This window comes from Cloeon dipterum, chromosome 1 (assembly GCF_949628265.1).
Source record: "Cloeon dipterum chromosome 1, ieCloDipt1.1, whole genome shotgun sequence".
Classification (NCBI taxonomy): Eukaryota; Metazoa; Arthropoda; class Insecta; order Ephemeroptera; family Baetidae; genus Cloeon; species Cloeon dipterum.
The window spans coordinates 23,341,810-23,367,159 of record NC_088786.1 but is presented as its reverse complement, the minus strand read 5'-3'; the positions used below and the strand labels follow the sequence as shown (position 1 = coordinate 23,367,159).

At 43.0% G+C, this 25,350-nt stretch overlaps 1 protein-coding gene across 4 annotated transcripts in view; it reads left to right on the top strand.

Annotated features, from left to right (window-relative positions):
- The window catches only part of Nrx-1 (Neurexin 1), a 78,982-nt gene that overhangs the window by 46,628 nt on the left and 7,004 nt on the right, over positions 1 to 25,350 (top strand). For 3 of the 4 annotated variants that reach the window (XM_065476893.1, XM_065476892.1, XM_065476894.1), the window contains 12 exons: positions 5,049 to 5,198; positions 5,703 to 5,863; positions 7,735 to 7,761; positions 9,192 to 9,350; positions 12,261 to 12,413; positions 16,453 to 16,530; positions 17,121 to 17,228; positions 20,465 to 20,657; positions 23,341 to 23,532; positions 23,966 to 24,109; positions 24,174 to 24,394; positions 24,678 to 24,786. In XM_065476893.1, the coding sequence (XP_065332965.1) occupies positions 5,049 to 5,198; positions 5,703 to 5,863; positions 7,735 to 7,761; positions 9,192 to 9,350; positions 12,261 to 12,413; positions 16,453 to 16,530; positions 17,121 to 17,228; positions 20,465 to 20,657; positions 23,341 to 23,532; positions 23,966 to 24,109; positions 24,174 to 24,394; positions 24,678 to 24,786 (1,695 nt within the window). The remainder of the gene's footprint in view (positions 1 to 5,048; positions 5,199 to 5,702; positions 5,864 to 7,734; positions 7,762 to 9,191; positions 9,351 to 12,260; positions 12,414 to 16,452; positions 16,531 to 17,120; positions 17,229 to 20,464; positions 20,658 to 23,340; positions 23,533 to 23,965; positions 24,110 to 24,173; positions 24,395 to 24,677; positions 24,787 to 25,350) is intronic. The other variant, XM_065476895.1, reaches the window with a different exon arrangement.

Genomic DNA, 25,350 nt, shown 5'->3' with positions numbered 1-25,350 from the left:
AGCAGCAAAAAGGCGGCTCCGAGTAAAGGGTTTGTGACGCCAGCTTTTCCCACGAGATATGAGCAACATTAAGCTGCATGAAAATATCTTACTACGATAAAAGTTGCCAGAGACATTTAATTTCGTTTGAGTTTGTAAAGAAGAAATCATGACGTAGCGTGATTTCTTCGTTATAAATAATTCAATTTCTCCAAAAGTTTAAAAGAAAATGATGTTTCACTACTTCTTCAAACTGTAATAATTTATGGTTTGGTTTGGATTCAATAAAACAGTCCGAACAGTTAGAAAAATATAGCTTAGAATCCTTAAAAAATATTTTAAGCTCTACAAGCTTGTGCGTTGAACACTCAAATTCTATTCGGAGTATACCACTGGTCCTAATCGCATATATATTGCATCATAGATAAAGCTATTTACATTGTTAACTTAAGCAGAATTTGCTGTACACAATGTCGGCCTCAAGCTTGCTTCCCCTTTCGGATCAATTACGCCTGCGAGAAGTGCCGCATTTCATGCAGACACAGACAGATTCCGTTCGCTTCCAGAGAATGAGTAGTCAGACCCGCTTTTGTCGCACCACACGCAGAGATTCAAGGGTAGAAGATCGTGCCAGGGGCGCATCTGGAAGTGTCGTGGTTTTCGCTCTGACACCTTTCGCCCCTTTTCCTCAAATCAAGTCGCTTGAAGTATTTATCTAACAACCTTTGCGGTTAGCTCCGCAAACTTCATCGCGTATAGTCATTGTTTAACTTCAAAGAAACGAGTGGATTTAAGCGAATATATATGTATACAAGAATCGCAGTTTGTGTACAGAAAAGAGATGGAAATTAATTAAGCGTTAAGTTAATGTTACTGGAAGCGTGATCAAACAAGCTCGCTCGTGTACACAGAGGCTGCGTTTAATTTCTCGTGCGCTCAACATGTTTGTTAGTGCGTCTAAATATTTATGTTGTTTACTTTTAGTAATGAGCATGTTGAATTAAATTGTAAAAAGCTGCAAAATGCTGTTTGCGTTAGTGGACGGAGAAAAATGCTTAAACCCGATTTTGCTATATAGAGACATATGTTAATATTTTAAAATATTTTTAATTCAAGCTCCCCAGTTTTTTATATATGTATATAAAATATAAAACGCAAAGTTGACCGATGTAAACCCTAAATTTATGCTAGATAAATTTAAAAAACCCAGAGCTTGTGTCATTTTCAGTTTTGTTATTAAATCTGGGAAAGCCGAGGGAGAAGTGCTGAGGACATCATGTTAACGATTCCTTTCCGAGCGTGATAAAAAAATGACAGGTGCTCTTGAGTGCTGAAATTTTTTTGAAACAAAGTGTCCAACGCTGTAGTTGCAATTTGTGCTGGCTGAAAGTCCGAGTGCGAAATTGCTCATCAAGCTGAGTGCAGCCCGGAGAACAAAAGGTTCTGCCCTCAATGGAGCATGAATGAAACCGCTTGGTGAGCTGCGCGTCCTCTCTTTCGCCCACGCACACGTCGGCCCCTCAAAAATAATGCATGTTTTTCCACTTGCCACATATACGCGAGTGAATGTGTGTACTACATAATATACGCGCGCGGCTATTCATGCGTCACCTAATGGAAGTTGAATGGCACTGCGCTCTCGTTGCGCCGTCGGCCACGCGTGCATGCAAACGCAATTTCAGCGCACTGCTGTTGCCATCAGACTTGATGCGAGTTCCAGCTTACAGCTGGCAAATGCCGTCTTATCTGCGGCAACGATATAGAGAGAACAAGAGGAGTAATCAGCTAATGGCGCTGAAAGGCCATGTGCCGCTTTTGTTTCTCGCCGCACCAACCGGTATATGGAGTTGCGGAAAGTTTGCAACGCTTATTTGGCAATTTTTCCTATGACGATGCCTGAGGCAAAATTCTCGATACGCCAGATTCCACGCGCAAGTTTTCCCATTATCGGAGATTGACGGTTTCGCGGATCGTGGTCGTTTTCCGGCACTTCAATTTTCGATATTGAAGTGGATGCTGTGCGGGAGTGATGTTACGTACAGCATCTCAGCTATTTAGCAGAGTTAAGCAACTCATTTAGAATTAAGATCTCGTTAGAAATACTTGCATGAAGACAATGCTTTATTACTTTATGAGGCAGTTAGAATTTGTATGGCAATAAAACTTTATAAAACGCCCATGCAAACGGTCATACTTGTCATTATATAGCATTATTTTCAATTACTGTTCATTCTAAGATGAACTTACAGTATTTTTACTGTTTCCAATGGTGTGCACCTGTGCGGCTTATCACATTAATTTTCCTACTTCAACGAAATAAATTATGATTCAAGTAAAGAGACCGTGGTTGTAAATTGAGAAGATTGAAAATTTTGGAACCCAATTTTTCGGTTCTCTGGATGAATTTTGGATTCAGTCCATTTTTACAAAACATTTAAAACAAAAAGCAGAAATGACTACTCGGAACCTTGCAGTACAGATACGGAGGATCCACTGATTGTTATTTCGCGTTTTTTTAATCCTTTTAACATAGTGTGCATCTTAAAACGTAAGTGGGTTGATAGAAGCAAAAAGCTGCTTCAGATCCAAGTGTAAATTCCTTTGCTTCTTTTGATAAGGACGAACAGGAAGTAACTCCAATTTAGCAATCCCCTCACCAGGGACGATGGGAAGATGGCAGCGGAGATTTTCATTTCACTGCGCTCTATATATCCACAAAACTCGCGCCTCGAAAGTAGTTCTCTTTTTCTCTTCTATATTCCCAGTTCCTTTTATTGTCGGTGTAAAATGCCTGCGCGTGTCCATACACAAAAAATAACGAGTTGGAACGCTCTTTCCATTTTCCACTGCTCATTCTTTCGCCTTGCTTCATTTTCCTGACGCACTATAGGAAAATAACAGCAAAAACAGCTTTTACCTCGAAGCGCGCAAGTAATACCCTCTGTTCCTATGGCGCAATATAGAGAGAGGACTCTCACATCAGAGGCTTTTAATTTTTATTTTCAATTTCTGCCTTGTCGGCCGCACCTCAAATTGGCTCTTTGCAGTTCGCAGAAAACGTTTGATGGGATATTACATCAGTAATCCCATCCCACGCGCATATTTTAACGAATTTCGGGACGCCCTCACGTATTCGCGAGTCTCTAGCGAATTTCACTGGATGCACACTTTCCCTGTCGCCCTTAAATTATTAATACAGCTTGTGTGAATGCAACCGTTGTTCTCTACATCCGTTTCCCTAATTAGCACAACTTTGGGGATCCTGTGCTAAATATTTAAGCAACTTTTTGGATTCCAACAAATCGTAAAATATTAAGAAAATATGGTTTTGCTTTATCGATGTTAAGATTATTCCTCGTTTGCCAAAAGTGAGCAGTTAATAAATCTTTTTATCGATTTTTTGCGAGCACGGAACTTTTTCAAATTCGGATCGTGATTCGAGTGCCTGCTGCAGAAAGCTCTTTGTTTAGCGAGCGGCCAACGTAAATTGCTGTGAGGCCACGAAAATTGTAATATACAGAGGCGGGTAACGAGCTTTTGCAGAGTAAAAGAGGAAAGCATATGTGCACGGTCGTCAAGCGCCGCATGTTATGACAAATTCAGCGAAGCGGGCCGCCTGGAATGCGTGCTGACTTTTCTTGTTTTGCCTATTCGTGACCGCACGCAATAAAACAGCGCACGACTAAAGGAACAGGTAATTATTTTCCCCCTAGCTGCTCTAGCTCTATTGAAAAGTGAGCGTCTGCGTGAAAAAATAGCCCGCTTCCACCCCTGAATGGTATCCGCAGTAATTTTCATTAATGTGTCGGCCGACCACCTTCTTTAAATTTTCCTGTCCGTATGAAGGCAGGCTGTAAGGGCAAATGGCTATTACAGAGGTCCACGCAGGAAACCTAAGAATTTCATGCTATTTTGATAGGGACGGACTGTCAAGGGTTGAAAAAAGTAAAGATCCGCAAAGAGGAGCAGTAAGGATTAAGCGTCCTGCTACAGAGAGCCAAAAAATAGAACTGATCAGTTTTCTTAACAATTTGTCACATTATTTTCTTTCTGTTTGGATCAACGAAAAAAAGGCATGTCACACATATGCCAGAAGTTTTTTCTTCTCTAAGAAATTTAATGTAGCAGAATAATCATTCAATCTGGTTTCTTTTTTTTAAATACATCCGAATTTTAGGTCTGAAATATACGAATTTCATGGCCAACCTTTAGCCCCACACATCCTTAAGTCCGTAGCGAAATACATTCATTTTTTAAGACAAAAGCACAAAACGTATATCCACAGGAAATCTGTGGATAAATGGAGCAGCCGCACAAATGATCTCCATGAAGCTTTACACAGATATGATCAAATTACGACGAAAAGGGCCCAAAAAATGGTAAAAGGGTTGTTCTGGGAAAACAGTCCGGCCCTGGGGGCTGCAAAAATCACCAAATAGGGAGGCGCGCGTGCCGAAAAACGTTACTTTAGGTAAATGATCCATAACGCCGCGTTATAATCGTAATGTAATGTAATAATGTGAAGCATGACGTCAGCGTTGAAGCGCGAAGCAGAGCACAGATGATGGTGGTGAACGGGTTGCCATGGTGACGTGGCGGATGCAGACGAACACAGGAACGTGCATGGCGCGCGCGGGTCCATCGTCTGGCCCTCAATACCAGGCAGTTCACTTTTGTTATGGTCCTGCATTTGCTTTTATCTCGTGCTTTTTGTGAGCACCAGCCAAACGACTGAGCCAATGCTAAAGGCGGCGGAAACAATTTTATCGAACATCCTGTGTGCCCTAATGAGTTCTTAATCGCTCGCCGTTCCTCGAGAATTGGATAATTAGCTTATGCCTGGCAAGCAGACCGAGTTTGGAATCGAACTAACAGCGGCTGCTGCGATTTATCTTCTTAATACTGCTGGCTGTAATCTTTATAAAGGTTTAGTCGGCAACATCTTGCCGTGCTGAAATAAGAAGCTTATGATTTTTTTACAGCCATTCTCGTCTTCTTGCGAGACATTGTCTGCTGCGCACCACCGAGTGTAACAGAGCTCTCAATTCGGTTCTCTTTATGTGTTGCAGACAAGGCTCCAGCGGAGGCAACTTTTCGCGGCAAGGAATTTCTCTCGTACGACCTTTCAAAGACAGGCGCAGAACCCATCGTCAGCACGCAGGATTCCATTTCACTGAGCTTCAAAACGAGACAACCCAATGGACTTCTTTTTTATACAGGTGTGTGATTTTACCTTTCGCTTGACAGTTAATACATTCATACTACACCTAATCTTTAAATTTATGTTAGAAAATTGCATGAAATTTTTTCAGAGAAAATGTATCACGTGACTTTCCATTACATCTAATGCACGATTCTCTTGAACTTTCATAAATATTCAAGTCAATCTCCATTAACTGATAGGACAATTCAATTTAAACCCAAAATAATTTTAAAGTTTCAGCCTTGAGATAGTAATACTCTAATTTAATTAAAATGTTTTGGACATCGATTTGAAATGTGTAAAACCAATATAATTAGACTATCTGGATAATTCAAAATAACATAGCGTCTAATTTTCCGATTATCCTACCACATTGGCCTGACCAATTAAAAACGCCATATTTGATGTATGAAATGCTTGTAAATTCTCAGTCCTCCAAAACTCAGGCTTAATTGCAACTGATTTTCAACTTGTTATAACTGCTTCCTCTAACTATAGTTTCTTGCTCGTTGAACTTAAGGTGATGGGACCGATTACCTGAACCTGGCGCTTCGTGACGGAGGTGTAGTGCTGACCATGAGCCTCGGAAATGGCAAGCTAGAGTTCCAGATCAAGCCGCACAGAGTCCGCTTCGACGACAACCAGTGGCACAAGGTCACAGTGCACCGCAAAGTTCAAGAGGTGAGCTCACTATATCTAGCTTGAAGAGTTTTTGCCCGAGCAAGAAGTAGCCGACATGCAGCGGTAGTTTGTCTTGCTGACACCGAGCCCAATTAAATTTTTTGCCCAATTTAAGTTACAGTTCACTATCGTGCGCGCGAAAACTTTCTTGCTCTACAACACAGCAGCTTTTGAGGGAGATAAAGGTGGTTGGGAAAACGCTGCGAGCCAATAATCAGCCCACCGGGGCAAAGTGGTGTGCAATCTTTGCGTCGAAAAAGAGCAAAACAAAGTTTAGGCAAAACTTTTAACTGTATAAACCAGGGTGTGGATTATGGAAAAAAAGTTGGGCCAGTTTATCTGCTACTTAGGCCCGACTGCAGAGGATCATATTGGATTAGGTCCCGACGCAATACTCCCTCTTAACTCTTATTTCTTATTCCCAAGGCAAAAGTTAGGCTCGCCGCTCTTGCATTATTTGGGTCGAAAAGCACGCGACGCACCCTCACACATGCTTGTAGCGGGTGGGCTCGAGTTTAAATCAAATTGCTTTCCCGAACCCACAGGCATTCTTGAGGAAATCAGCTTTTTTCGAATACCCAAGCTCCTCTGTGTATGCAATCTCCCCGTCTCCCTCGAAACGAATATTTTTCAATTTACAAATGTCAAACAGCATGAAAGACGGCATACCATCTGTGTCAAAAGTGGACATTTTCTTCAGACCATTTACTCTTGTCAAAAGCTGCCGTCATCTATTACAATTCTACAGACGGCCAGACGCGTTTTCCAGTGCACAAGGTTTCACATGTATGACTAAATCTTCAAAAGCGATTCATCCACGAAACACACAAATCCTGTAATAAATTTTCACTGGAAGAAAGACATTAATCATTCAGACCAAGGAGGCGAGTAATAAAGAAGTCAGACATAAAACTTGAATTGAGATATCGCTCCCGGGGGTCGGAGCGGCGGCAACTCCCAAATTTTTCCTCTCACTCCTTTCCGGCTCAAAAGACGCCATCTTTCTTCACCAGCCGCCGCAAAGCTAGAAAAAAATGGACACTCGGATTTTTTTCCTTTTTCGCAGTCGCTGACGACCCTCGATGGCTTTGCGAAAAATGTCGCCGGCGCGTCAAGTTCTCTGATTTGTGCACGTGCCGCTCGTGCTGTACGGACATACGTGTCGATCATTACGCCCTCTTATCCGCTCCCCGCGGTGCTTTATCATGCCGATCTGCAACTCGGTTGCTGCTGCATTAATAACACCTCAGGGGAATTGCAGCTTCCACAGCCGGCTGTAGCTGCTTGCTGTCTTTGCCAAACAAACAGCAGTCGCCGACGCCGGCATCTGCATTCACAATCCGCTTTACGCCCTCCCTCGCCACCCCCTGCCCCTCGAAAGCAACCCACTTGGAGAACCAATTCGTTTTCATACACATCAGCTAAATTTATATTGCGCCATTTTCCGCCAAGAGAAGTGCTGACGAATTGACTCTGCCAGCATCATCCGCGCACTAGTCGTCAGGGAGTTGTATCTGATTGTGCGAAATAGAAGATAGCTTTTTGTGGGGCTCTCGCCTTATTTCTTTATTGCTAAAATGGAAATTTAATGTTAGGTATTCATTGAAAAGTTAGTCGGTTAATAGCGTAATTTAGGGTCAAAATTTGATGCGTGTGCTAATTTTATCGTTTCAATTACAACCTATAAATTGACACCTACCGCCCAGATGTTTGACTCACAAAGCTATTTATTAAAATAATCCATATTGCATTAAGATAAATTAATTCAACAATATTATGTGAACTGCACGCAATTAATTTTCATACTTACACTAATTTTTGCTTTATTGGAATTTTACTCTAATCAATTCCACCTCTATTTAATGTTTCAGATTGCCGAAGTAACGAGTTTCTGCAGGGTGAGTACATTCAAGAAACAAGAAAGAAAAAACTCCCATTACTCGCAACCGTTCTATGCAACCTGCGGCAGCAGCACCCGCGCATGAGTGTGTGGTCGCAATTAAGACCCATTTGATTGTGTAGCAAGCCGCACGTGCCACGACCTTGGCTCGAATTGCACGGAATAACTGAGTGCTGCTCATTAGGCAAACTAATTTTTCTACGCATCCTATTGCGTCGGACGGTGAACATAATAGGTACACGCAAACGACCTAGTTTCCAATGCGGCATTTTGATCCTCCTCCGCTGGCGCCGCGAAATGATGCAGCCCATCTGCATAGAGGCCGACTGACACACATGCAGAGTGCAAAGCCATCTCTTTTCATGCACTCGTCGTCAGCCTTTATGACTGCATGGTACACCTTTAAAATTTAACGCCGGACAAGGTATGGCTGGAAAAATCTCGTCTCGCGTATTCAGACTTGAAAGATAAAAGCAATTTCCTTTTGATGCGCGCAGGGGCCAAGCAGCCAGCCGTTCTCTTTCCTCCACTTTATTCTCAAATAACGCCGGCATTTGTGCCTTTTTCTACTTAATACGCTGGTTTCTTTCAGTAGCCGTTTGTTTCTTATCTTAATAACATGCGCGGTAAGAGTGTTGGAAAAAGTGAGTGCGCGGCAGCTGTGTGCACAGAAATATGAATAAACATTTTCAAGTGCGCGGTGGAACGTTGTTGTTCCATTTCAGAGATATTACGAGGCATATGTTCGGCATAGTCTTTGTATCTTCTTCGCGCCAGACAATTGCCCTGAATTCATTGAAAAATAAAATAATAAAGACGCCTTTATTTGATGGTAAACGAATACGCTTTGAAAATTGTATTCATAGGACGAACTTTAGTAAACGTTTGATTTATGAATTTCACCGCGCTCAAAAGAGATGGGCAGTAATTTTTTTCGTTCAGACAAATTTATCATTGGTTGGTTATTCAGTCGATCATTAAAAAATTCCAGGCAACAGTTTCCATTTCACTGTAGTGTTTGAAGCGCTGTAAAAAGTATGCCCACACGCATTTCACAAACACAGACTACTCCAAATACTCGATGGAGCATCAGCATTTTAATATTTTCCAGCTCGTGCACGCCTTTGCAAAATCCAGCAGCACAGCCTGTTTGCCCTGTTCCCAATTGACTCAGCCGGCCGCATTCGCGTTCATCCCGCTGTGCGCGCTGATTGAAAGGCAAACACGGCTAGAATTATGCCCGCATACGCACAGTTAAAAGTGCGTCCGTAAATCCGAGCGCAAACAAACATTCGATAAATATAAGCCTGCCCAGGCCGCGCGGCGAGGCGACTGTTGCGCGGGTTGCATAGCGGCTGTCGACCCATCAATGGGTTCGCCCTTGCACGCACTGCTGCCTGGCCAAATCTCATCAACGGAAAATTTCAGCTCTCGGCAGTGGTGGACGGCGTGTATGCGGAACATGCTAACACAGCCGGAACGTTCGGCGTGCTCTCCTCCAGCCGAGTGTACGTGGGCGGAAGCGAAAACACCCACGCGCTGCCCGGCTCCAAAATTCACAACAATTTCATCGGGTGCCTACGCAAGGTAAGCCAGTTTGTTTTTCTTACTCCTTTTCCTGCCAACTTCCCGCCCAAAGAAGATGCATTATGCATCGAGAAAGGAGAATAACTTTTTCTAAGTTCTTTAGCATTAAAGGGGCCATGTTTATCCTTTCTATGTAACAATATAAAATTAATTCCAGGAAGGACCGCCAAGCATTAAATTTTGAAACTCGATTTTCATCATACCTCAGCGTCACCGAACATTGATCAAGTTTTGTTTGTTTTTAATGAATTGATTCAATGAAGCCGATTTTCCAAAAAATGCTAATATATTAATTAAAACTTTTACTCAACAAAATTTCTGCTTGGCAAAACTTTACTGTTTCCGCAAAAGAAATGGACCTTTCTTCTAAAATGGAAACACTCTAAAAAGCATCACGATTGAACGAAAACTGGCTTCTAATTCGATTTTAAAACAATGCCTATGGAATTTATTGCTCTATAGCTCTATCAATCGCTAACACCTTTGAATTAATAATTTGAAACTATACACAGACTTCTCTTTTCCTCAAATTCTACGCATCTATCTATTTTAATGCAGGCTGAAGTTGATTAATAGTAAATAAATGATAATTACGTTGATAAAACGCACTAACAAGGTCTATCCATTATTTATTTTTAATCATGCATCTCGCCTACAGACACAAACAAGCCATGCAAAGAGCAATAATTTAAACTCGCTTTGTTCGAGCGTTTCATGAATGAACCGTCGCGTCACGCTTTTGGATATCACACACACTCGGTTCTGGCGAACACAGGTTTGCAATTAATAACCGTGCAGCCAGCCGCCGTCGGTGCTTTCGTTTTATTAATTTGGAAAACAGAGTGTCCTAAAGCGGGTTTGCTCGTTGTGTTAATTCATGCGAGTGTAATTTCAAGCCAGAATTGCATGCGGCCCTTTTTCATTCACATCCGACTTGCTGGGTGAGCGAAACTTTTTTAATTCAAGTAGAATTCCTGCCACCCCCACCCCCAGCTGCCTACCTGCAAGGGGCTGCGTGTGTGTGCGCTCCGTGCGCGCGGAGACCTTAATTACGCCAGTCGGGCGAATTTCGGCTCGCCGTACATATTAAACGCACGTGAATGTACGCTTGATATGTACGTGTATAAGTAAACAAGGCTCGCCTCAAAAGGAAAATTCCATTATATTGCGGTTGGCCGCACCAGGCATGTACATAGTATTGGAAGAGAGCCTCTTCGTCCAGGGAATTCGCATTTGATTAAATTCGCTTTTCTTCTTTGTCGTATATATGCGATTCGTTATCCGCGCGCGCGCGCGCGCGTTCGTAGCCGCAGCAAACGAACCCGACTCACAATCACGGACAGTCAATGCAGGTCGCTTTTACATATACGCCCTCGGTGGAATAATTGGGCAAAGCCGGCAAAGCGGAGAGCCGACTGATGTTATTACGCCGCAAGAGCGAATTTGTTTTGAGGTCTGACTGCCACGCAAACACTCGCGGCATCAACATTTTGAATCATTAATGAACGCCGTCAAATCCACCAGACGAACGCGACGGACGGCTTCTCCGCCGCCGCCCACGCCGTTTTGCCGAGCATATCATTATACGATACACATGCTACATACCCACCCGCCCGTCCGCCGACTGGCTGGCTGCCGGAGCGCGTAATGGCACAGAATCAATCACATCTGCTGCCACTTGCAGCAATCGATCATCCCTGCCGGTGTTTGTTTCTCTGAAGCCTGCTTTCTAAGCAATCGCGAATCAATTTTCGACCCATCCACTCGATTGAAATGTTCTAGTCGTGCGCACCTCCGCGAGCTGTCTCGTGATTATTTTATTTTCAATTTACGTCACTCTGAAGTAAATTTAGCTCATGCGGATGGGCTTCGTTTGTGCAGATCACGCATCAGCGAGAGTTCCAGTCCTCGCGGGACCATTTCTGGAAGCGTATTAACCCAATTATGGCTTGCGTTAATAAAACAAACCAATAAGTTAGATGCGTGGGTGCCTTCTAAGTGGGATGATTCCATTCTAAGGGGGAAATTAACGCCATAGACTCATCGGTGATGCTGAGAACTCATTTCCGCACATTTACATGACTATCGAGGCTGCTATTTGCAGCAGATCATCACGAAAATTTAAAAAATAATCAGAGTTGACGTTAGAATTTTTTGTTTATTGTAAGTGAAATTTGGGTTTTTTAGACAGTTTAAAAAAGAGATAAATTTATTGAGGAGTCACTTCATATATTCTGAAAAATCAAAAGAGTTAGTTCTGGGTACTGTATCATTTTAACATATAATCATAAAGCTCGGTAAACTGCACGTGTTCTGAAAGATGGATGAAATTTCTGTGTTTTCTGTAAAGTTGTTTTTTATTTCTCAAAAAGAAATCATTTCATCGATTTATAGCTGAAAATTTCATGACTGGATAACTCTATCGTATTAAAAAAATATTCATGGCTTCGTTAGTTTGCCTAGCATCACGAATTCATTTTTTGCATATATCTAAAAAAATTACATGTTATATTATATTTGAAATGTTTCTATTTTCAACGAAATATGGTTACGTGAAAAGAATATGCATAAGAAGAAAAAATCCTGCAAACTTACACTTGACAAATTTTTTTCAACTCAGTAATGATTATTGGCTGTAGAATTAAGTATTTTCAAGTGGTGCCAAACTCGTAAATTAACGTTTAAGGGCACAAATTACAACAGATGAATTGCCGCAAAGGCGCGCGTAGTGGTTAGCCTCTCGCGCGGTTCTTGAAACTCGTCTCAACGCTAGCAACAAATGCCACAATATTTCCCGCGTCATCCATCTTCCCAAAGGCCCCTTGTGTTTGGCCCCTTATGCAATTTGCCCAGCTGGAGGGCCCCGCGGGTTGCATACCTGCTCATCTCGTTCTCTCGCTGTGTTCCCAGGTGGAGTTTTCGGCCGACACTCTGCGCCTAAATATGATTGATCTGGGTCGGACCGGCAGCAAACTGCTCACCATGGCGGGCAGTTTGGACTTCATGTGCCAGGAGGTGGAGGCTGCAGACCCGGTTACCTTCACCACAAAGGACTCCCACCTGGTAAGCCCGACTTTCCGCAATTCTCCTGCTCTCAGAATAATTTAACCCTCTCGGACTCGTTCTTTTTCCTTCAGGCTCTGCTGAAACTCATTTTCCTTGTTGTCGAAATGTTAATTATGGAAGAGCTTTTCTGTCAGAGGAAAAAAAGAAATCGTGGCTGTGCGGTGAAAAAGTGTGAGTGCCTTTTGAGAGTGTCGCCGTGAATCATTAAAAGGCATCTCCTACCCTAGACTGATGCAGAATTTACGAGTTTAAAATTTACTGCCCTTTATTTTCGTGTGCTTTAAAAGCGCCATTTGCGTGTCAAATTCGACAAATTTTATCAGCCAGACGAAAACTTCTGTGCATGGCGGAAGGTGGTTATTTTTCCACCTGGCACCGAGAACAATGAGGGAATGCGAATTACGTCTGTAGAGTAGTCATAAAAAGTTATTTTAACCATTCGCGAGGAAACCATATTGAATAACGACGCAGTTGGTAATAACAACGCCACGCTTGGTAATCACTAATAACTGCCTGGCGGCGTCCGACGGTGACTTTATTAACGGGGATTTTATTTATGGAGCTAGTCTGCCTCAAATTTACAGCTCCTTGCCGCGCTGACTGGCTGAGAAGAAATAATAATAATGCGCATAAATTGCTGCTGAGAGCGTTTGTTCCGTGCAATAGTCAGTTTCGGAATAAATAGACCGCGGCAATTATTCACTCGGTGCGCGCGCTTGTTTGACTTAATTGTTTATTTTATGCCGTTTGTGCTATCAGCAGAAATAGGTCGTTAGTTATTCGGAATTATGCATGCACGTGGTATTGTTTCTGTTCGCCGATAGCCCAGCGTGAACAGTTGGATGAATGATGTGCTCTTGTTGAACGATTTCAGCATCCCTTAACATATGTATATTATACATATTGGCGTTCGGCTCAATGGAAATTTATTTTTACAAAAATGCTATATGTAAGCAATAAATGAATATTAAGAGTCCCGTTGCTGTGTCGAAATCCAAACAATGAACGTGCAAGTTTGTAACTTCCTCTCAGAGTTTTTGTTTCAATGCTCTCAGTTTTTAATAGACTGACGTTTTCAAGCCCCTGGCATTATAACTTTTATAAATCCTTCTTCTATAGGAGAGTCACGTTCGCATTTAATCCTTTTTAATCTCCTAACCAGTTGCGGAGCACTTTTTGTTTTAAATATTTATTATGACCCATGACCTTCTAAAATTGCTATGGGATTGTTCGGTATGAGCGTGAATGTCTCTATAAATATATATTTCCCGAAACATTCGTCGGATTGGCATCATGAATGCTATATATGCTTATTTACAAAAACACCATTTGAAACTCATAAATGTTTTTGTTGCGGTTAAGTATAAAAATTATAATTTAAAAACTGTATTAGCCGTTTAATTTTAACCGAGACATCGCACATTGGAAAGAGATAGGACCAAAAATATACTTCTCAAAGTAAAAAATTTCGATTTGTTCAATTATAATCAAAGAAAAAAATTAGATGTCCGTTCGAAGAATGATAATTTGTATATCATTACTTACATTGTAATTTTAATTGTCTCGTGAATATTCACCATTAGCCCACGGATACGAGAAAATATCCCTCCCTGGACATTAATTATTCCATTATGAACTGACGTGTTCGTTTTTCATTTCTTCGAATGCGAACGGCGCGTGCAAATGCAAATTCGAACGAACAGCACCCACGCACCAGGGTCGCGGATGCGGAAAAGCACAGGCTTGATTTACACGGCGAAAGTGCGTCGCAGGCTAAATCACGCATGCATGCTTCACGTGCTCGATCAAATCTGTCACATCCAACTGCAATGTGGCAGCTATTCCGAGCAGTTGCTGCTGTGTTCGCTTTATGTGGAGATGTGTGTGTGTGTGTGTGTCAGAGTGTGGGAAAATATGCTTGGCTGGCGGCCAAAAGTCAACAACCGCCGGCCTCACACAAAAGCCGCACACAGCACCACCCGAGCAAATCTTCTTCTGCTGCTTGTCTTCTTTTTTCCTCTCAAACGTTTTCAACTCAATTTCGACCAAAGTGACTTGATTAAATCACAACAGTGTCTGCTGGCCTGTCAAAATCTTTCCCTGTTGGACGGCGGTCGAATAAGAACGCTGAGCCCGCATTTTCATACTTGTTTATAAAAAGCTGTGTCGCTCCACGTTCTGCTCCATATAAAGTGGGACGCGCTAAAGCCCTTACTTGGGAATTGCCGTTTTTGTGATTCATTAATTACGACGAACTGAGCGCTGTTTGGAACGAGTTTATTGTGCAGGGGATTTTGGGCTCAAAAGCCCTGAGCAATGAAAATTGGTAATTTCGCTTTCATTACTTAAAGGAGCTATTCTACAAAACCTTTTTGTTTTTAATTGGGAAACGCAGCACGCAATACATTTTAGGCCAACTTACCAACCGCAAATAAAATAAACACACAAGATAATTTTCAAATCCTTTTATGTTTAAAAAAGTCTTCAATTTCGTTTAAATTTGTTATTTTCATGAATGTTGAACATCAGTTTGTGCTGAAAATTATGCCAAGCCAGAGCGCTGTTTGCTAAAGCGATATGCACACTTTTGCGGTCTGATGTCACAAAAAGCCTGTTCTCTGAGGCGGCATCTTGTTTTTTTGCTCGAGATAGCGGCGCCAGATGAGGACGTGAACGGCTCTAATGTTGTTGGGGTTAATTAGCTAGGCAGGGCACAAGAGACCACAGGCATATAGGAATAGGAGTGTGCCTTTACGGTTGAGAAAATAATCTGTCCGGCCTAGCTCCTCCTTGCAGGCAAGTTAATTTTTACGCGCGACACTTTCAACGGGGGATTTTGCATTTTCATTACTAGCAGTTTTCGTCCGGTGCCTGCTAAATAATTTAAAAATATTTTTAGCGCAGGCAAGTGGAAAATGAACGCAAACGTGTTTAGCAACTCATAAAATCTGCTTGTGACCGCAAACATTCTGGTTGCACGCACAAGCGGACTTTCCTTTCCACGAATCTTTTTCTGCAGTTGTGTCTGGAACTTTGTAATTTAAATTAATTCATTCACTCACTCACTTCTTTGTCGTGATAGGATTTTGTCCATTTCCTCAATGGTGGATTCAGTCACGCCATTCATTCCAGGAATAAACAGAATTCGGATGACTCTTCAGCCAGTCAAATGGATACATGTACTTATATAATATATATTTCTTGGAGAGAGCACCGTTTCGTTTAATATTTTATTTGAGTGAAAGGAATATACAGACTATGAGCACATAAAAAGCTATTTATAACTTCAATATTATGAAACTGAGAGCTCAAAGGAAATGGCATCTCTTTGGCAAAAGGAGCGCTCGTTTCGTGAAAGCAAAGAAATTTCACATGAAAAACAGAGAGTCAGAGTTAAGTCCCTCGCGAGGCTTTAGCAGCTTTTTCACTGCTGACCGTCCTGCATCTTGAGCATGGACTAGATACTAGATAGAAGCGTTGCGTGCCTTGATCAATATTTCACAGTCCGGAGATGCACCGCACTCGCGGCAGTCGATCAATGAGAAGCGTCGTTTTTTCACTCCGCGCGCGTCGCGAATCCGACGAATTCTGGCGCGATACACCGCCTGATATGTGTGTGTGCAGTTATTAAAGCAGCGGTGGGCCGGCTTATCTGCGCCCGCCTTGAGGTGCAATCAGTTCCGTCGTTCTATTAAGATAAGCAGAAAAGGAAGCCGTGGGGGAGGCCGGGTGGGTTGGTCCTCCAAAGAGAGAGAGAGAGAGAGATACTACCGCATGCATGCTTTTTTATCTCTCTTGAAAGCGGCGGGCGGGCGGGCGGCTTGGAGCGGTGCGAAGGGCCTGATTATAACAACCTCTCGCCATTCAGGCAGAGAGAAAGAAGGCCCGCCGCCGCCGCCACTGCCGCCTCCCTTTATCGAGCCAGAATATCTAGGGACAAATTACATTTACTAATTTGAAATTCCCTCTGATGAGCCCAATTGTTGAGTCGTCCTTATCTCTCCGGTCGAACGCGCGCTCGCCTTTCTTTTTGCAGCTGGAGGAGGAAGAAGAAGCGACGCCGGTACCAGACGACGAGCGAGTTATCACTTTCTTCACCGAGCATTCCTACGTGGTGAGCTGCCGCTGATGCTGACTGACTGCTTTTTAAAGACTGAATGCTTCATAATCAGGCTCGGAGCTGCAGATTTTTCTGGGCTTCATCCCGGATTTAGCTGTTTAGCGCCAGAGCAAAAAGGGGGGCTGGCTTCAGACTTGGCGAATTGGAAACGGATTTTCCCTTTTTGGAAAGGTCGCCTTGCGCAAAAGGCAGCCAGCAGAGCAGAGCGTATCTATTTCGCGCAAATTTTCCGCCGCGCTGGCTAGACGCAATTTCGTCTATCCATACACGAGATCTAATAAATTTGGCTGGAGCCCCCACGCAAAAGCAGCCAGCCCGTCTGATTGTCCGCTCAACTAACCCACGTTTCCACTTTGATGGTTCCCTGAGCTGCTCGGTCCGCCCGAAACAGCGTTTCGCACATGTAGTCGCCTGGCTGGCCAGGTTGTTTGTAAGCGGCCAGGAGATAAGATCGCCTCTGGCGGTTAGATTGCCAGTTTATTCGCTAGATACACGTGTCGGCGGCGCCAGAGTAGAGGCTAGAATTGAAGCACATATGTGGTATGCAAAAGTGAGTGACGTGCGTGTTTGTGTCTGTATTGCAGGTTTTGCCCTCGTGGGACGCGCCGCGCACCGGATCCATATCATTCAAGATCCGCACCAACGAGCCAAATGGACTACTCATGTACAGCGCGGGCACCACTTCGGCACACGTGAGTATCGCATATCGGTTTGATTCCCATCCAGGGGGTGCCGGGGTTGGGGGTGGCTCGGGGTGAATGCTTTTCGACTCGTGTACATGACGGGATGACGTGACTAGTAATGCACAAGTTGCATGCCTATATCGAGTGGCAAGAATTGGAGAAGGTATTGTCAAGTCGTTATTCCAATTCCAATTCCACTTACGATTGATTCAACATGACAAATTCTTCTGAGAAAGTGGAAGGCAATAATGGCTGATCTTGTTTTGCGAGATGTTTTTCGTGGAGGTTCGCTTGCTTTTTTATGGGATTTCAAATTGAGCCTTCCTTAGTTTGAGGCATATTATTTTTAAATACGTCAGAGAGAAATTTAAATAATTTAAAAAATAAACAAAGTAGGTAGATATGTAATAGAAATCGGAACAGTAAATAGAAAGCAGGCAATGTATCAATTTAACTTTCATAATAAAATTTATGTTACTCGTTGAGTATTTTACGAAGAATATCGGCGAATAATTGTGACTTTAGGAAAATAAAATATCTCGCATTGTTTTTGTTCTGTATAGCGGATATTTCGACCCATCGGACCTCATACATGCAAAACAAAATCGGGGATTTTGTGGATTTAAAATCACCGGACATTGAAAATGATTGACAGCTCTCATTTGTGATCGGATAAAAAAGGAGAGATGCAATTGATGAAATCTATAGATATTTTATTATATAAAATAAGTATTATATTATTATAATTAAATAAAATTCTGGGCTTTAGAATTTTGTTTTTTGTCACTCTCTTTTGTATCTCTTTTGGATTGTGCCCAACGCGATTCAGAATAATTTATAGTGTTGGATTTTTTCTGCTGGTCTGAAAAACCAAAACACCCATTGCATAGAAGAAGAACGTGCGAGGTATTTTTCTTTCCAAATTTTCCACTGAAACCGATCATCTGCAGTAAATTCAAAACAGAGTAGAGCCGGTAGAGGCTTTTGAAAAATTTAGTTTAACCTGAGAGAAATGTTGAATCCTTTGAGCCGATTTGATAGCACATAGGACTCTCCATCATGGAAAGGATCTAACCTGAAGCCGTCTGACGAGTCATTTTCGCTTTGACGCAGTTAAAAAGTAAACATTATCAAAGACGTGTTGTATTACATTCTCATTGGAAGTCTGCAGACGTTTGCCATTCCCACCCACACACTTTGTTCCCGGCATCACGTTGCCGCCTCCACCTGCCTTTTACTGACAACCATTTTCACCTTTGACATTTGATGCACACTCTAACGACTCGCGAGATGAGAAAATATCGGGGCATAAACAGCGGAAGCCGAGCCAGGCACTGCTTTTTCTTCTTCTCCGTGTGTGTATTTATCCGTTGGCATGCGAAGCAGGGCTCTCGAGCATCTGAGATTGAAAGGCTCCGGCTCCTTGGGAGAACAAACACAATAGACTCGATCAAGTATTCCGAAGCCAAACAAGGCGAAATCAATGTCAGCGGCAGGAAATATCATGGGTATCGAGCGGCGGGGAGCAGGAGGTATGAAACTCCGGCCCACTTCACTCTGCATTCAATACATCCTTGAAAATGTATTCGCCTAAACTCGGGCCCGGATATAATAAATCAACATTGTACCTTTTTCTGCTGGTGCTTCTTGCGCGCCGTCCAAATACAAATGCGCACTCCACTTATTGCCGTTAGGCTCGCCGCCGCGCCGTCACCCTTTTCGCTTTAAGGCCACACTTCGCGGAACGAAAAACAAAATCGGCTTGTTTGAGCAAAATTTTCTTCCAAAATCAAATCGCGTTCGTGGGCGCAGAGATCGAAATTAGTGCTCGCTGATGAAAAATCGATAAGTCTGGAGTGTTATATGCATAGCTTGATCATCAGATCAGTGTTGCTCGAAACTTTTTGCCCGCCGAGTCGGGCTAGAAAAGGCGACGTATAATGGCGCTCAATGAGATTTGTTGAGTTATGTAGCCAGTTCAGAAAGTTATTCAATGCGCCTGAGCCTGCTGAGCGCGAATTTTGCCGCTTAACTTGCGTGCTTTATGAGCCAAATTCCGAATACATCTTCAGACCTTTCCTCACAAAGGAGGGCCACTAAAATTGCAGAAGTTTGTTAACGTACAAAGTTTGGCTCTATAATTGAATTCGGTGCGTTCCAAAAACATTTCATCGGTCTTTTGAAATATTTCACTTCTTGAGCTTATATAAAATAGGATCAAGTTATTCAGTGGTAATTGTCAGCCAACCCGATTTCCTGCGGTCTAATGAGCTAATCACGATAGACCGTACCATTTGATTACATTTATGTTTGCATACAAATTTGTGAATCATGATTTTCAAATTATCTAAAAATGGGCTATATTTAGTATTAGGAAAAGTACATTTCACTCTTATTTTCTGCTTCACTGTAATTGAAAAAGGCTTACGGAGCGATAATTTTCATCTTCAGACTCATCGTGTTTTGCTTCTCTGGCAGGATTTTAAACCAAACTGATATCAATCTGGCCTTGTTCTTCACAAAATGGCAAATCTGATTGAAAAGCGGTATAGAGAGTCAACAAAGTCAGATCTGATCTCATTGCTTCGATCCAGTTGCGCTGGCCGGAAACGCCACGCGCGCAGAAAGCACTGCGGCTCAGGCCCTAATTCGGCAAAGTTAGCGAAAAGGAGGAAAAGGGGTGGCCCATGGCCCAGCGCTGGTACAAATATTGTGTGTTGCCGGTGTGTGTGTGTGCGTCAGTATAAATGAAAACGGCGGAAGAGAGCCCTTAAGGGAAAAGAGTGGGAAAAGCAGCAGAGCTGCAGGCATCTTGGCCAGTCGTGACTGGAATTTCTGCGAATTAGGTCGGCACAGCTCGCGCGAGTGCAGTAATCAAGCGGGAGGGTGAAAAGCAGTGACTGGGGTGAAAGGGAGAGTGCACAAGAGAGAAAGAGAAAATCGTACCTTTCGGCAGAAAGACTGCCGACTCTTTCAGCTTTCTCTCTCCTTTCTCCTTTTGCGTGATTAAACGATGTGTCTTTTTATATGGTGCTCGCTCGCCACTTATTATATACAAAAGGCGGGCTAAATAGGCTCAACACAAAAGCCAATTTTGTACGTGATATGCTTTTGTACTTTTATCATAAATTCTGACCTCCATTTCGGCCCGCCACAGCGCCTTGCACACACACAAGACTCGCGTTTTTATCTTACCGCTCCTACTCCCGCTGAATTATTAATAGAATTCTCTGCTGCCCGAGCAGGCCGACTTCTTCGCCTTCGAGGTGCTAGCAGGACACGTTTATCTGCACCTGGACCTGGGATCAGGCACCACTCGAGTGCAGGCATCACCGCGGCGCATCGACGACGGCGGTTGGCACGAGATCACCCTCAGGAGGAACGGCCGCGAGGGCAGAGTCACCGTCGACGGCTCCGCAGCCGACTTCAAGACACCAGGTGAGCCAAATTATAATTCCTTGCGTCGTTGCAATATTTCAAAATGGAAATCATCACGGAAATACTATTTTTATACATGCGTTGCAGCTGCGTTTAAAAGCAAAACTTGCTATTGTAACTGTAAGAGTAAATTGAATACGGAATTTTGAGTTGGACCTTAAAGCTGAAAATATGTTTTTGCAAGAAAATCCAAAACCAGTTCAAAAGTTTGAGTTTTAAATTATGAGAAGGCTAGAGAAGGAATTATAAAATTACTCTAAATGATCAAATTAAAAAAACTGAAATATTTGCACGAGGTTGAACATTTCGTCCGTTAAACTGAAATTGAAACACCCACATCAGTGTATGTATACATCATTTTTTCAAGTGCAGTGCTAATGATTTATCAGCAACATAATATAATATACAAAAAGCATTGTTAGATTATTCTTTTGTGAAATATGCACTATCGGTATGTACGTGTTCGTTAATAAATCTTATCTATCTAAACTGAAATTGATAATACCAAATAACGCTGCCACAGTGTGTTTACAGTTCTATCATGTTAAATGCAAATGCCATGGTATGCATATGCAACCGGCTTAACAAGGACACGCGCCTGGTTGCATACATACTATCGTTCTGTATTTTCCCTGCACGGCGCTTTCGCAAACGCCATAAAAACACAATTTATACCCTTATCTTAGAGGCTCGGATTTTCGCAACCGCTTGAGACTCGTTTGCAAATTCAGAAATTACTTTTAAATTTATAGCGGCGTAACAAATTGTGCGGCAAGCGTTGCCGACCCAATAAATCTAAGGATTCGCTCGATTTCTCATTCCCATTTGCGCAATGATTTCTCGTTCAGCCGCTCGCTCGTCGTTTATCGAATGTTGTGTTTCCGGAAACACTCATGCAAAAGTGTCATTTGCAAGAGCAGAATGTGCCTCGACTGCCGGCGCAGTGGCACAGACATAATTTTCCACCCTGATAAATCGAGCCCCGGCCGTAAACACCGCAGCCGTCTAATCTCCAATAATGCAGGAAAAGGCTCAAATGCAAATGCTGGCGAGGAAATGGGTTTTCTGCTGTTATTTCCGTCAGCCACTGTGTGTGTCACGATGCATTTGGCCGAGCAACTCGCTCGGGCGTCGCGCGCCATTTACTCGGGCCGCTTCCCTATTTTCTGTGTCACTGGGATAACAATATCACTTTGCTCGCTGCTCTTTGACGCACGACTGCTGGACGCTGATCATTCAATCAAAATCGCCCACGCACGCAGTTTCCCGGCCAAAAGCGAGTGGGCTAAGGGTCGGTCAGAGTGGCGGCCAAAATGGCGCATTATGTCATATTGTGGGTTACGATTCGCCTTTGATGCAAACATGCAATTTCCCCCACATGAAATTGTTTCAGTGGTTTAAAACGACAAGTTTAATTTTTAATCTTAATATTCCTATGAATTTTACCTTAATTTATCAAACCATAAACGTGCTTTTTGTTTACCTGTGGTCAGGCCACCAAACCAACTGATAATAGCTCAATGCATTTTTTATATTAACAAACAGAAAAAAATCTGCTCTTGAACTAATACTTACAAATGCCTAAACAGCACGTGTGTTTTAACAGAGTTGAGTAAAATTGGTTTAATATGAATAATTATGTCCAACATTATGTCTGAACGAATATATACCTCTATAGTATTTTTCGATGGTGCCTTTTAATATTAAGAAAACGCATGTCAGCAATAAACAAACGCCAAATTCCCATTTCCTCCGTCTGAAAAGGCCATGTTTACCATTCCTTAGCTGCTTTTCGTTTTCTCCGTGCCCAGACATATACTTTTTTACATCCTCAATTCCGGAGAATGGAGCACGATTCGTGTCTGCTTTCACGATAAGCAAATTGAGTTGTTATTGTGCGTTTCGGGTCAAATTGTGATAAGCACACTGTGTCTTTCTGCAAGGCAGGGTTGAGCCTTTACATGATTGTGTTCTTTTTGCCGGGGCGTGCAGCACAGTACCCGAGGGCATTTAACACCCGCATATGTGCTGGAGCGTCGCCCGCAGAAAACAAGAAAAAAACGAGCGTGTTATGATTTACGACTTCGCGGCTGCATTGACTAACGACTGCTGGCTGATGCTGCTTCACCGCTCAGACTCAGAGCCGAACGACGGCTGAGGCGCGCAAGCAAAAACGAGTGATATTTGATGGAATACATTACGCGCGCCTCGGAGAACGTGCGCCTTATCAAAATGGCATTATTGGAGCCGCTTTTCGCCTCATCGTTTTCATATATCCCGGCGATATGAAGTGCCGCGTGCCAACCAACCTCTCGTGCCGCGTGCCTCCACTTTATTCCCTATTTCGCGCAAACACATATTTTTTGCAGCCACTCTCGCTGGGCGGCCGAAAATAAGATTCTTATTTACTCGCGGCCAATTTTTTGTTGTTTCCTCTTTGGGTGTGAAACGGGGTCGCATAAATTTAAAATGCCGCGAAAAAGACGGCCACTTACAAGCTTAGCGGCTCCATCGGTTTTTCCGCCGCACTCTCTCTCTCTCTTTCGTGAAAAGAAAATTATGCACTATAGGAAATCCCGTTATTGAGCCTTAAAATGGGGCTTTATATTGCACGCACCGTGCGGAGCCTCTCGTGTGGTGGATGAAGGGAATTCATTTAAAAAGCAATTCGGCGCTTTTTCAGGCGAGTCGAACCAGCTGGACCTTGAAGGGGCACTCTACGTCGGCGGTTTGGGACCACTGAATAGAGTGGTTTCGGTGCCTCCCTCGATTTGGTCAGCCGCTCTGAGGCACGGATACGTCGGCTGTCTGCGCGATTTAGTAATCAACGGCAACGCGGTTGACGTCGCCGGTTACGCCAGAAGACAGGACTCAGGTAGGGAAGCCTTATAAACACTTAATACTTTCTTCGAAGCTTTTATCGCTGAATATAGGATTTTTTCAAGATCCATCTAGAGCTATCATTTTTCAATGATCTAGAATTAATTTGCCTGGTTGAATATTCGCAATGGGAAATAATCACAACACTCAACTATTGAAAGCGCTTGACATATTTTCACCATGCAGTATTTGTTATACTTTATTTTACCATTTTTTCAGGTCCATTTTTATGACTTTTGATTTATTAAATTGTCTTTTTTAATAAAAACGTGAATGTACTGATATACGGTAAAATTGGGTCAAAAATTTTATTTCCTGTTAAAAAAACTAGAATCCATCATTATACCCCCCCCCCGTTTAATATTGGGTTTAAATATTGGTTAAAATCGCTATGTCCTAATTTCATCGGGATATATTTTCTCCTTCAGGAGCGATTCGTCCCTCGTGTCGGTCGCAGCCAAAACAGTGTGAGTCTAAGCCCTGCATGAATGGCGGCCAATGCGCTGAAGGATGGAATCGCTTCGTTTGCGACTGCTCATCTACCAGTTTCACCGGCCCAAGATGTGCTAAAGGTTAGTACACCACGCATCTCTCTCGTGTAAAACCCGCCAAACACTTTTATCGATTTCCCTGCAGACGCGGCCACCCTGAGTTTTAACGGCACACAGTTCCTGCTGGCCAGCTACCCTGAGGAAATGAGGACTCAGGCCGAGGAAATCAGTCTGCGTTTCATGACTTCCAGACCATTGGGACTTCTTTTGTTGACGGCAGGGTCAACGCACGCTTCCGACAGGCTGGAACTCACTTTGTCCGGCGGCAGGGTCAGATTGGCTGTGCGGCTTGCGGATCGGGAAAAGGTAATTAGCGGCAATTATTTTCTCTCTTAGTCTCTACGGGGTATATCGATGTTCGGAATGTTATTTTATGGAGGCTACCACCCGATATGACCTTTACACTATTTCTACCATTTATGCGATACAAAGGGCACTTGTGACTTGCTGGGTTCAATTGTGTGTCACACACATATAGAAGTGTTCAAGCTTTATCTGAATTACTCGGTGGGTTGAGCACCAATCGAGGAACTGTGCTAGCTAGCACAGCACTTGCACTAATGAAATCGTGCTCACAATATAATTTCAGGTCCTTCAAGCCGGTCAAAGCCTGAACAACAATCAATGGCACACGGTGAGGTACTCGAGGAAGGGCACACTTTTGAAGCTGCAAGTCGACGACGAACCTCCGGCGAGTGGTAAGTCGATTGCCTCTAATTGCATTCGTTTTATCGACGAATTCACTTCACCCTTTCTCTCGCCCCGCTTTTGTTCTGCATGATCGCCCCCCGCGTTCCCAGAGAGCAAATTGGCTCGCATCACCACGTGTCTAATTATCGTGTGATACGCGCCTCCATCTGATCGATTGCGCGAGCGGACTCCTCCCCCATTGTCTGACTGACTGAACCAAATTCCATTTATGAGTGCCTCGCTCTCATGAATATGCAAGATCAGAGCACTCATGCAAGAATTATCATCACGCGACCTCTAATTACGAGAGCACGCTCTCGACGCTCCGCCACGCGGACGGGTGGATCAATAAGTTAACCAAAACCCGATTTTGGGGACGTGAAAAAAGTATCCTGTTTATTTGGTCAAAATATGCGGATTAATCGATTCAAATAAGGATTTAAAAACAGAAAAAATGAAATTTTTGATTTAGTGAGGAAGTCAATAACGTAAACTTATACGGTTTTCAATTCTTATACAACAACACCAAACCTCAAATGAAGGCATTTTATCTCTACTTTTTTTTTGGTTAT